Source organism: Haliotis rufescens, unplaced genomic scaffold, assembly GCF_023055435.1.
Source record: "Haliotis rufescens isolate VD_foot unplaced genomic scaffold, xgHalRufe1.0.p SCAF_41, whole genome shotgun sequence".
NCBI lineage: Eukaryota > Metazoa > Mollusca > Gastropoda > Lepetellida > Haliotidae > Haliotis > Haliotis rufescens.
The window spans coordinates 1,179,488-1,192,500 of NW_025964124.1; the positions used below are offsets into that span (position 1 = coordinate 1,179,488).

At 44.9% G+C, this 13,013-nt stretch overlaps 1 protein-coding gene and 1 long non-coding RNA gene across 2 annotated transcripts in view; both read right to left on the reverse strand.

Annotated features, from left to right (window-relative positions):
* Nucleotides 1-1,217: 1,217 nt before the first annotated feature.
* Nucleotides 1,218-2,282, reverse strand: LOC125372500 (extensin-like). Its single transcript, XM_048382741.1, has one exon. The coding sequence runs from the start codon at nucleotides 2,280-2,282 to the stop codon at nucleotides 1,218-1,220; it is 1,065 nt and encodes a 354-aa protein (XP_048238698.1).
* Nucleotides 2,283-8,677: 6,395 nt separating this feature from the next.
* The window catches only part of LOC125372515, a 27,466-nt gene continuing 23,130 nt past the window's right edge, over nucleotides 8,678-13,013 (reverse strand). Inside the window, exons 2-3 of the long non-coding RNA XR_007218170.1 lie at nucleotides 10,590-11,198; nucleotides 8,678-8,815 (exon numbers count right to left, since the gene is read on the reverse strand). This is a non-coding gene — a long non-coding RNA (uncharacterized LOC125372515). The remainder of the gene's footprint in view (nucleotides 8,816-10,589; nucleotides 11,199-13,013) is intronic.

Consider the following 13,013-nt stretch of genomic DNA (forward strand, 5'->3'; position numbering starts at 1 on the left):
TTTTCCATGACACCCTCTACATATTCCGGGTCGTACCTTTGATGGACCTCTCTGTAAAAATCTCAAGCATGGCGAAGACGGTAATAAAAGGATAGAGTCACTCCCTGATGTAGCTTATGATTCTGTGTTTGTGCAATAGCTGGGCATCCACTGAAAGTGGGTTGGACAGTTTCATTAAATTCATTGAATAATCTACATTCTATATTTACATTTTAATGCAAAATCACACATTGACGGTTGCGAGTGGGAAGTGACTGGTCCTGAGCAGCAAACAGAAAGCCTTCTGTTTCACGTTTGAGGCCAGTCGACTTCATTCAAGTGAATGACTCTGCAGGGTTGCTGATCATCTCAACACACTACACATTAACTCGATGCAGTGGGCGTTCCCTTGGTTGACACTCATTTGTGTACCGTCCAGCAGTACAGAACCATCACTGACATTGACATTGAGATTATATCCCACATCATTTGCTCGTTTGAGAAAACTGTGGAATGACTTATTTTTTATCATGAATCTTGACATGCTCCGCAAGCGGGTCATCTGTACAATAAATGTGTGCAAAAGCGAAAATAAACACCAATTCTATCTTGAAGAAACCACGCCCTCCCATTATGATTGGTAAATATAAGCGATTGAGGGAAGAGCGAGGATGGTGGGATCTATTGTCTGACATGATTCTTCGTGTGAGGGTGTCAATAGCCTGAATTTCCTGTTTCGTCTATTATTATTATTATTATTATTAATAGTATTATTATTATTATTAATTATTATTATTATTAGTATTATTGTTGTTGTTGTTGTTGTTGTTATTATTATTATTATTATTATCATTATTAGTATTATTATTGAGAGGACGCTAGTGTATCGTGAGTTATGATGGACATCCGCTCTACATGTTGTTATCTTGTCACATGTCGGTGTTGTCAGTCATGCTATATCCCACCAGTAACACAGTGTGCAGGTCACCACGTACCTGCCTGGACCGAGTTCCCTTGACACGGGGCGCCAGGAGGAGTCATCGACCTGTGCACCTGTGTGTACCTGTGTGCACCTGTGTGCACCTGTAGGCATGCCCAGACAGCCGGGCATAGGCATACAGAGACCAAGACGCGCAACACCCGAAGTAGAGGTCGTAAATTAAACGGACATTTTAGCGATTGAGGGAAATCAAGGGTGGTGGCATCTGTTGCCTGAGGTGATTCTTCGTGTGAGGGTTTCAATACCCTGAATGTCTTGCTTCGTGGATGGGGGTAGCTGATGTGGTAGGGTCGAGACGAGGTGGTGGGTGGAAGTAGTTGATGTGGTAGGGTCGAGACGAGGTGGTGGGTGGAAGTAGCTGATGTGGTAGGGTCGAGACGAGGTGGTGGGTGGGGGTAGCTGATGTGGTAGGGTGGAGACAAGGTGGTGGGTGGAAGTAGTTGATGTGGTAGGGTCGAGACAAGGTGGTGGGTGGAAGTAGTTGATGTGGTAGGGTCGAGACAAGGTGGTGGGTGGAAGTAGCTGATGTGGTAGGGTCGAGACAAGGTGGTGGGTGGAAGTAGCTGATGTGGTAGGGTCGAGACAAGGTGGTGGGTGGAAGTAGCTGATGTGGTAGGGTCGAGACAAGGTGGTGGGAGGGGGTAGCTGATGTGGTAGGGTCAAGACAAGGTGGTGGGTGGAAGTAGTTGATGTGGTAGGGTCGAGACAAGGTGGTGGGAGGGGGTAGCTGATGTGGTAGGGTCGAGACAAGGTGGTGGGTGGGGGTAGCTGGTGTGGTAGGGTCGAGACAAGGTGGTGGGTGGAAGTAGCTGATGTGGTAGGGTCGAGACGAGGTGGTGGGTTGAGGTAGCTGATGTGGTAGGGTCGAGACAAGGTGGTGGGTGGGGGTAGCTGATGTGGTAGGGTCGAGACGAGGTGGTGGGTGGAAGTAGCTGATGTGGTAGGGTCGAGACAAGGTGGTGGGTGGTAGTAGCTGATGTGGTAGGGTCGAGACAAGGTGGTGGGTTGGGGTAGCTGATGTGGTAGGGTCGAGACAAGGTGGTGGGTGGAAGTAGCTGATGTGGGAGGGTCGAGACAAGGTGGTGGGTTGGGGTAGCTGATGTGGTAGGGTCGCGACAAGGTGGTGGGTGGAAGTAGCTGATGTGGGAGGGTCGAGACAAGGTGGTGGGTTGGGGTAGCTGATGTGGTAGGGTCGAGACGAGGTGGTGGGTTGGGGTAGCTGATGTGGTAGGGTCGAGACGAGGTCGTGGGTGGGGATTCGGAAGATGTCGTGTTGTTGAGAGTTGTAGGTCGAGGCGATCATGCGATATAATTTTGCTTAACACATTCATATTGGTTGACACAAAATGATATACATGTAAGGTACACTGACAAACAAATATGCAAGAATAAAACAACAACGGTAATATTAAGGATATGTGTGTGTCGAAAGTTGTGTGTGTGTCGAGAAATGTGTGTGTCGAGAGATGTGTGTGTCGGGGATGTGTATGTCGCGAGATGTGTGTGTCGAAAGTTGTGTGTGTCGAGAGATGTGTGTGTCGGGAGATGTGTGTGTCGAGAGATGTGTGTGTTGAGTGATGTGTGTGTGTCGAGAGATGTGTGTGTCGAGAGATGTGTATGTCGAGAGATGTGTGTGTGTGTTTCGAGAGATGTGTGTGTCGAGGGATGTGTGTGTTTCGAGAGGTGTGTGTGTCAAGAGATGTGTCTCGACAGAAGTGTTTGTCGAGAGATGTGTGTATTTCTTTCACATTGTAGAACAGCACAGCGGTGAATGTAACCTGATAGGCTCTACTCATCTACATACAATACATAGCTGAGTAACGGTGACTTGATTAGCATTGTAACTCACTGTGAGCGCGTGTTCATTCATAGTGTGGACGTATTTATACCCATTACAGGGTAAGCCACATATGATTGAACCACCTCCGTCAACCCCCGAGCTCGGCAATGGTGCTGACAAATCCAGGATCGCAATGAGACGGATCTGGGATACAAAACCATGCCATCACTGGATCCTGGTACCCCTACGGTACGCAACTTCTGACAGCCTCAGTCCACCACCCCTCCCACCCCAAACTGAAGGAGGGTTGTAAAGGTTCTGGGACAGATTAACCCTATCACAATACAACAGTAAATTAAGTGTGATTTATAGCTGAGATCACCAGCACCGCTGCAGTCGACAGATCCAGAGTGGATCGAGTACACTGTAGATACTGTGTAGTGGGGATAGTGGCAGCGTGGGTTGAAGGACGACGTGGGTGGGGGTGTCATCTGACTGCTGTTGTAAACGTCAGCATGATAGCTGTCAGCTGTCGTTGCCTTTTTAATAATTCCAACATATATACATTAATTGTGAGCTATAGAATACATAACATTATTCAGGTAAACGCTGAATCACCAGTTAGTTGTTCTCAGGAGCAACGTTTGTCTGACCTATGGCCTCATGACCTTCATTCAATTTCGCGGCCACGCGAGTTGTAATGTCTCACAATGACCCTGGATACACAGAACGACAAAACACTTAGACAGCAGCCATGGGGTACCCAAACACAGTTACGACATTACTATAGTTAATCTGTCTGCCATGAAAGTTGGTTTGGTTGGTTGGCTGGTTGTCTTACGCCGCACTCAGCAATATTCCAGCTCTATGACGGCGGTCTGTAAATAATCGAGCCTGGACCAGATTGATATTATGAGCATCGATCCACGCAACTGGGGTCGATGACATGCTTCAAGCAAGTCGGCGAGCCTGACCACCCGATCCAGTAAGTCGCCTCTTACAAACACAGTCGCCTTGCTGAGGACCTATTCTTCCCCGCATCTTCATCGGTCTCTGCCATGAAAAAATCAGGTGGCACATACGTATTATACTATTTGGAACCGACGACTTACCCCAGTTTGTCCGTGCAAGCCCCCTACAGACGTACTATGAAACACGCACGTTCAGCACCCTCTTGCTACTGGGACGGTGGGGTAGCCTTGTAGTTAAAGCTTTCGCTCGTCACGCTCAAGGCCTGGGTTCCATTCCCACTATTGGTGTAATGTGTGAACCCCATTTCTGCTATGACCCGCTGTGATATTGCGGGACTGTTGCTAACAGCGGCTTAAAACCATATTCACTCACTCTTTCTACACTGTAAACCCTCAGCGTGTTATTTACGGTAAAGGGCTGACAGTTATCCTACCGTGAAGGTGACGGTGTACCGCTGGGATATATACCGTATTTCCTACGTTAAAGGGCTGACAGTTATCCTACTGTGGATATTACGGTGTACCTCTTGGATATATACCGTATATTTAGGTGAAAGGTCAACAGCCATGCTTCGATTACAGTCAGTGCTGGCCAAAGAAGATTCGATGCAAGTTGTGATATCCGCAATCTTTTCAAATGGTCATCATCATAACCTTTAGTATCATTAATTGGGACAAATAGAAGATACAACAAAAAACGAACATAATGTCATAAATATATTATATTCAATGCGATCTGAGATTGTTTTACTCATCTAGCTTATTACTCATGTGATATTTATATCCTAAAGTGACAAGATGCAACTCCGCAGTAAGCAACGTCAACTGTCTGGATTATGGCATACATACTGTTGCTTGGTTTGTGAAGCCTCTCTAACATTTCCCCTGATCTGTTTCCTGTCTCACGTGACGCATGTGTGAACATGATGAAAATGATGAAAATCATGAATATAATGAAAAGGATTAAAATGATGAAAATCAGGAAAATGTTGCATATGATGAAAATTAAAACATTCAGTTGTCTCCCCTTTCACTATACGTTGTCTCCAATGTTTCAGCAGACCATCTAAAGGACATTCAGTTGTCTCCTCTTTCAATATACGTTGTCTCCAATGTTTCAGCAGACCATTTAAAGGACATTCAGTTGTCTCCCCTTTCACTATACATTGTCTCCAGTGTTTAAGCAGACCATCTAAAGGACATTCAGTTGTCTCCCCTTTCCCTATAAGTTGTCCCCAATGTTTCAGCAGACCATCAATAGACATCCAGTTGTCTCCCCTTTCACTATACGTTGTCCCCAATGTTTCAGCAGACCATCTAAAGGACATTCAGTTGTCTCCCCTGTCACTTTACGTTGTCCCCAGTGTTTTAGCAGACCATCTAAAGGACATTCAGTTGTCTCCCCTGTCACTTTACGTTGTCCCCAGTGTTTTAGCAGACCATCTAAAGGACATTCAGTTGTCTCCCCTTTCACTATACATTGTCTCCAATGTATCAGCAGACCATCTAAAGGACATTCAGTTGTCTCCCCTTTCACTGTACGTTGTCTCCAATGTTTCAGCAGACCACATTTTGTTCAAAGCGACTGGTCACAGTTGTGTGTAAAAATTCCACCCCGACGTATCACTGGCCGGCACATTTGTGTTTCCTACTGACTGACGAATCTCTGTCCATCACAGCGACATGCCTGGGAGGTGCGGCACGAGAGTATGCAGCATGGGAATTGTAAGTGTGCACAATGTTGTAAGGTTTAGACTGACTGTGTCAACACACAGAGAGGACCAACCCTTGCAACAGGTTTCCCGCTCGGCACAAACATATTATGATTCTTTATGAGATGTCTTGATGACTAATGGCGTGGAATAATTCCTGCGCCACACACAGCCTACATGACTCGTCTGCTTGCGGATGACTCGGCTCTGCACTGATTTTCACTGAGAGGTGCACTTCCATTCACTCTTTGGCACATGGCGGTCGTCAACTGCTGACCAATGATGCATCTGTGAGACGAGTGACCGTTTGCAAGTTCTCAGCTCTTGACCACCGTGGATAGCGACAGAAAGGTAAATTTTATCGTGATTATAACACACGTCATTATACAATCATTACTTTGCACGTTGCAGTATTGTGTTACCGTATTATCTTACCGTAAATGCTTACAGTGTCCTCGTGCCCATGCCATGGCGGGACCGCCTCCGTGGTCTAGTGGTAGAGCGTCCGCCCAGAGAGCGGAAGGTCCGGGGTTTGATCCCGCCATACCAAACTACGTTAAATGATGGTACTTGTTACCCTGTCTAGCGCTCGGCATTAAGGGACTAAAACAAGGACTGGTCGGCTCGGAGTCAGTATACTGTGTCTGAGTGGTATATGTTAAACTGCATGGACGCCGCTGTATACGTCCAATAATCTGGGACGCGACCGACGTTAAACCCCGTTTCATCTCAACTAACAAACTGATAAAGAAAAGCGAGTTTTAAAAGACATTCTTACGGCAAGGAGTTTTTCGGATTTCGATTACCATTAAACAGTTGGTTATTTTATTGATCAGATTCTCAGATGAGTGATCTTGTGGTCGGACGTTACACCTCCACGTCTAGCCGTCAGCGCTCTAGTTATGTCATGGAAATACAACTTTTTCTTAAGTTTTAGATCGGCGTGAGGGTCTGACGTTATTAATATTTATATACTGAACCGCAAAAGAAAAGTCACCCCAAGTAACACTGCATGAAAAGTTGTCATTTAAATATATGGGTAATTTTTGTCAAAGTTTCTAACATTTAACATTATCTTGTCCGGAAAAATGAAGTTTGATGATAAAAAAACCAAAGCAGATGACAAGAAAACCGATCGTCAAAACGTATCATGGCAACGGCCATGGTAACCCGATGCACGCGAGTTCCGTGCAAACTGAAATGCACGTGCGTTCCAACGTTTCTTGCCCTAGAGAAATCCACCCAGATCGGATAACATTCATTCGTCACTGAATTGCTACCACATGCCAAGATTGACTAGAAATCAGAGTGTGGGCTCAAGTGCCTATGGCCTTCATCAACCGCCTCATCAATTCCATGTATCGACGTTGCATGGCAGTCATCAATGCACATGGCTGACACACGAGATACTGACTTATCATGCAATTTTCTCAGAGACTAGTGTTGTATTTCACTTTAAGAACATTTGACACTTTTATTTCTACCTTGATCAGTTTTGCAAAGTTACATCTTTTTGATATGTCTCAAAGTATGTTTACAGTGTTTGGACAAATAAGGTTTCTCATATATCTATCCATGGTGAAGTTTATTTTGCGGTTCAGTATATTAATATTAAATGCATTTATATGGCACAGGTATCCAGGTACTATTATCTGCACAAATATTTGTATTTGTTTCCCGACCAGTGGTACCGTTCGCATTCCAGTTATCATTCTCAACTCCCTGGGGATTATACAACCCAAGCTGCCTAGGGGCGCTTGAAGGTGTTTACATCTACCTTACATATCGGGCGCCCATTCCCTGTTGGGTGAACAGAGGTGTATTTAAACAGCGGGATGTGGTTGACGTTACCCCTACACGTCTAGCAGGTCCGACCCTGATAATCACATGTGGAAAAGGCATGACAGTGACCTCTACACACCTGGGCGACTGTCTGGAATACAAATCAGGTCACAGCACTCACGGCACGACCAGTGACATGTCATGTACACCTCTACCTTTACCAGGCGGCTCTCGCTACTGTATACCAGGGATATACCTTTACCAGGCGGCTCTCGCTTCTGTATACCAGGCATATACCTTTACCAGGCGGCTCTCGCTTCTGTATACCAGGCATATACCTTTACCAGGCGGCTCTCGCTTCTGTATACCAGGCATACACCTTTACCAGGCGGCTCTCGCTCTGTATACCAGGCATATACCTTTACCAGGCGGCTCTCGCTTGTGTATACCAGGCATATACCTTTACCAGGCGGCTCTCGCTTCTGTATACCAGGCATATACCTTTACCAGGCGGCTCTCGCTTGTGTATACCAGGCATATACCTTTACCAGGCGGCTCTCGCTCTGTATACCAGGCATATACCTTTACCAGGCGGCTCTCGCTTCTGTATACCAGGCATATACCTTTACCAGGCGGCTCTCACTTCTGTATACCAGGCATATACCTTTACCAGGCGGCTCTCACTTCTGTATACCAGGTGGCTCTCGCTTGTGTATACCAGGCATATACCTTTACCAGGCGGCTCTCGCTCTGTATACCAGGCATATACCTTTACCAGGCGGCTCTCGCTTCTGTATACCAGACATATACCTTTACCAGGCGGCTCTCACTTCTGTATACCAGGCATATACCTTTACCAGGCGGCTCTCACTTCTGTATACCAGGTGGCTCTCGCTTGTGTATACCAGGCATATACCTTTACCAGGCGGCTCTCGCTTCTGTATACCAGGCATATACCTTTACCAGGCGGCTCTCGCTTCTGTATACCAGGCATATACCTTTACCAGGCGGCTCTCACTTCTGTATACCAGGCATATACCTTTACCAGGCGGCTCTCACTTCTGTATACCAGGTGGCTCTCGCTTGTGTATACCAGGCATATACCTTTACCAGGCGGCTCTCGCTTCTGTATACCAGGCATATACCTTTACCAAGCGGCTCTCGCTTCTGTATACCAGGCATATACCTTTACCAGGCGGCTCTCGCTCTGTATACCAGGCATATACCTTTACCAGGCGGCTCTCGCTTCTGTATACCACGGATTTACTCAAATATGACAGAAGGCAAGACTTGTATCGACACGTAGAGCATCGTGTCAAGAGCATTAACGAAGATTCAGGAAATGGGGTTTACATGAAGCCAGTGGTTTAACCCGCTTGGTGCCATCACAGCAATTATCTTAACTTTTAACATCGTGTAACTCATATTTTATACAGTGATACGGTCTGTTCGTTTTTTTTCCGCCGTTCCTTGACCCTCCTTGTTGTCGCCAATGGTTCTTCATTTAAACTCCCGTAAATAATATCAGAAACGGCAGCCTGCATTGCCATGTTAATCCTCTTGTACAGACGCACATCTGAACTGCGGTGACCTGAAAAAATCATTAAAACTGCAGCATGAAATATTTTCGGCAACAGTTAAATTAATAACATAACACTTTTCAAATTTTAATCTAAAAGAGAAGTATATTTCTCCAACTAAGAAAAAACGGTTAATCGTATCTAGAGACGGGTGATGGAAGTCTGTTTAACTCCGTCTTCATCAGTCCTTCAATCACTTCACAACGGCCAGATTCCGGCCTCTGCATCAGTGATGGTGGTATGTAATGCAGCGAATCCTGCAGGCACCAGTTTGAACTGGCAATCCAGTGTTTGTACTGGCGGGAACACGCCACCTCAATGCACTAGTTAGATATACTGTCCCCAGTACCAGACGTGTTATCACTATTCATTACATATGATATAAATATAGAATACTAAACGAGCTCCCGTGTAATACCAATTTTATGAAACGAGTGAATAGTTGTGGTATCTGACGAGCGAAAGCGAGTCAGATACCACAACTATTCACGAGTTTCATAAAATTGGTTTTACACGGGAGCGAGTTTAGTATTTTATTTATTACTTGCAATTTATAACGTTTTTTTAATTATACTGTTGAGTATGAATAGGCTGACACCTACATGATCCACGACATAGTCAAATTGAGTTTAACAGAATAATACTTCAAACACGTCAAAAGTTGAAACGTATGAATTTCATACCATGCAACTGGTCTACCTTTAGAATTCACAAAATTATCGTAGGGCTAAGACTTTCGCATCTCACATACTTTAACTTAGACCAACGACTGTCGTTGCGCTACAATACGATCGCCTTGTGGAACGGGCCTTGCACCTCAAAGTTTTCAATAACGTCACAATACCCGATGACGTAATTTGTGGAATTTTGATGCAAGATCCATCGGCGAAACAATGCCATGTGACGTCAGCCTAGCAACAAGGTTGCTGGGGTCATCGAGTGTGCATAAGCTCCTCTCAGTGATCTATCAACTCCACACGCAATGTCCTTGAATAAGCCAAGAGATGTTGAGAGCTTTCAATATTTGTTCGTGAAACGTGTTCCGAGGGTACATAAGCACGCGTTTTGGTATTACACAATGTGTAATAAAGCTATATGTTTATTAAACGGGTGATCTCTTCACGGGCAAGTAATAAACATATATATTTCCATAAAGTGGAGGGATTGGCAAACAAGCAAATTTTGCTTATCTGAATGCCTCTCCCAAACATGATACATATACAAATTCATTACATATTAACGCTACATCTGTATGCATTGCTTGCTTAACATCTTGGTTGGTTGGTTTGTTGTTTTACGCCGCACTCAGCAATATTCCAGATATATGACGGCGGTCTGTAAATAATCGAGTCTGGACCAGACAATCCAGTGATTAACATCATGAGCATCGATCCGCGTAATTGGGATCGATGACATGCATCAACCAAGTCAGCGAGCAGTGGGTACCCTCAGCGAGTGCTACCGACATAAGCCTTCAGCATCCTGCCACCTGTCCTGCATAGGATTTAAGGTTAACAAAAAACAATCAAAATTTAATGAAAAAAATACCTTTTTACTGTGCATGTCATCAATAAATGTAAGAAAACCATTATCAGTGTTTGTTGTGTAAAGTTCATTTGTTATGTAATATTGGTATCGCCAATATTAACCATTACTGTAATTTGAGTAAATACGTTGTTTGTGTGTATACATTTACACACAATATATTTGTTTACATACGATTGTTCCAATAACGTCATTCAGAAAACACTTATACGCTAATTCGTCTATAAAAATAGGGATTACCTCTAGTCGATGGGTGTGGCATCTGAAGCGGTCAAACCTGATGATACAATAACAGTATTGCAATAAATCATACATATCATATCCTTTTTGCAATGGGACGTTTCAATCGTTCTCTCTGCCATTTAGCAAACAGTGATGCGGCCCACTCACTCCTGTACTTAGTATTAAGGGGTAAAGAGTCTTTCAACTCGCCTTGCAGCTCCTCAAAGCTAGTTGGTGGTAGAAAACGAAAACTATTGTCTTTCCCGTCCAGATCATGGAAAAACTTACTTTGCGTAACAAAAATGTCATCATCCGAGTCTGAGTGGCAACCGCACACTGCAAACAACAGCGACCATGTGCCACTCAGTCAGCATTCAAAGCGCGTGCATTTCGAGGCACAGGCAAGCACGTGACGAAATGGTTAGCGCTGATTGGCGCACTACCGCGGGGTACGATCATATGAGTGATGGGTTAAAAACGTAGAGAATAGAAACAAATTTTCATAAAACATTACAAATTCTTGTGAACTTTTCGGTTAATAAGTCGGATGACGACTCTTTGTGCCTGGATGCAGATGCGTGTGTGCCCGTGTTGTGGTCCGTGTTGTTTTTCCTGTTGATGAGTTGACTGAAAAAAAGCAAACATGTCTGCAGGTTATAATTTACATAACCTCCACCCTCCACTTGACCCACAATCCACGCTGCCACTCAAGTTCGCGTGATAACAGAAGTGGAAGATCGCGTGCCGTTCATTTCTTTAATCTTCAAGTTGCATATCTACACTCGGTTAGGGCCTACCTGTCGTAATGCATGGACCTTAACCTGGATGCTTATGTATGCCAGGGCTTACTTGCGCTGACTGTATCGTACGCATGCAGTCACTTGGCGTTTTGTTTGCTTGTTGTTCAATGCCGCACTCAGCAATATTCCAGATACGGTATATGACGGAGGTCTGTAAATAATCGAGTCTGGACCTGACTGCGATTGACATGAACATCGATCTACGCAGTTAGGATACGATGACATGCATCAATCAAGTCAGAGAACTTGACCGCCCGATCCTGTCCGATTTGTGGTACGATCTGCACGTGGGTCATACCTACACGGCCTACATACAGGTCCGAGTGGTATACCTCGCCCCACAGTGACCTCCCTTAGTTGTGACAGGATCCTATGGTCGATTGTTTCACCATATTGTGGTAGTAAACGACCCAGATCACAAAGGGGTGGCTGAAGTGCATGTACCCCACTCGTCCAAGCTGCCGTCTCAGTGGTCGAGCGGATAATGTGTCTGCCCGCAGAGCGGAAGGACGTGGGTTCGATCTCCGGGCCTGGTCACAGCAAAACGCTAAAATATTATGTTTGTTATTGCACGCGCCTTATGTCTAAAACCTGCAGTTATAACATAAACAGTTACAAGTCGGAAATTGAGTCCAAATGTCGTGTATCTGAGTAATATGTATGAAGTGAAGTTTGTAAGTTTATATTTGTGTTTCGAAGATACTGTAGTCTTCCAAAATATAAAGAAAAGTCAAAATTTGATTTTTCACCATTGTGGTCTCTTATCTGATATACTGATTGAATGTGTTAAACAAAATAATGCGAAACTTATGACCAGGGGATTCATTCAAAGTTCCTCCCACACCAAGCTGACACGCCGTGATATAACTGGACAACTATTTGAAGCGGCACCGACAACAGTTCCCGCAATCCCTGAAAGTAGTGCACCTTGGTGACCTTGGTGACCTTGGCGAGGGTCTGCAAGGAGATGAAAGGCGACGATGTCGTGTGCCGCCTCACGCCCCGTGTCTGCATGGCCGCGGTGTGGCGGATGCTGCGTGGGCAGATAACGGCCAGCACGGACCTCGGGGTGACTCAGCAGCGGTAAAATGTGGGACGACACCGCGATCAGATACACCACGCACCTGGCGACACGGGGTTAATGATTTACAGTAAACTATGGTTATAGCGAACTCAAAGAGACCATTAGTTCGTAATAACCATAGTTCGTTATAAGCATATATACATCAAATGGCCGGTACTAAAAACTAAGGTCGTTATATCGGTGAGTTCGTTGTAAGCGTGTTCGTTATAAACGAAGTTTACTGTATATGAAATAATACAAATACTTGAAAAATATCAATACTGCTGCAATACGGATGCACTGCCACTACTACTGCTGCTACTACTACTACTACTACTGCTGCTACTGCCACTACTACTACTACTACTGCTGCTACTGCCACTACTACCACTACTGCTACTGCTACTGCCACTACTACCACTACTACTACTGCTACTGCTACTGCCACTACTACTACTGCTACTGCCAGTACTACCACTACTACTGCTGCTACTACTACCACTACTGCTACTGCTACCACTACTGCTACTGCTACTGCTACTACTGCTACTGCTACTGCCACTACTACTACTACTACTG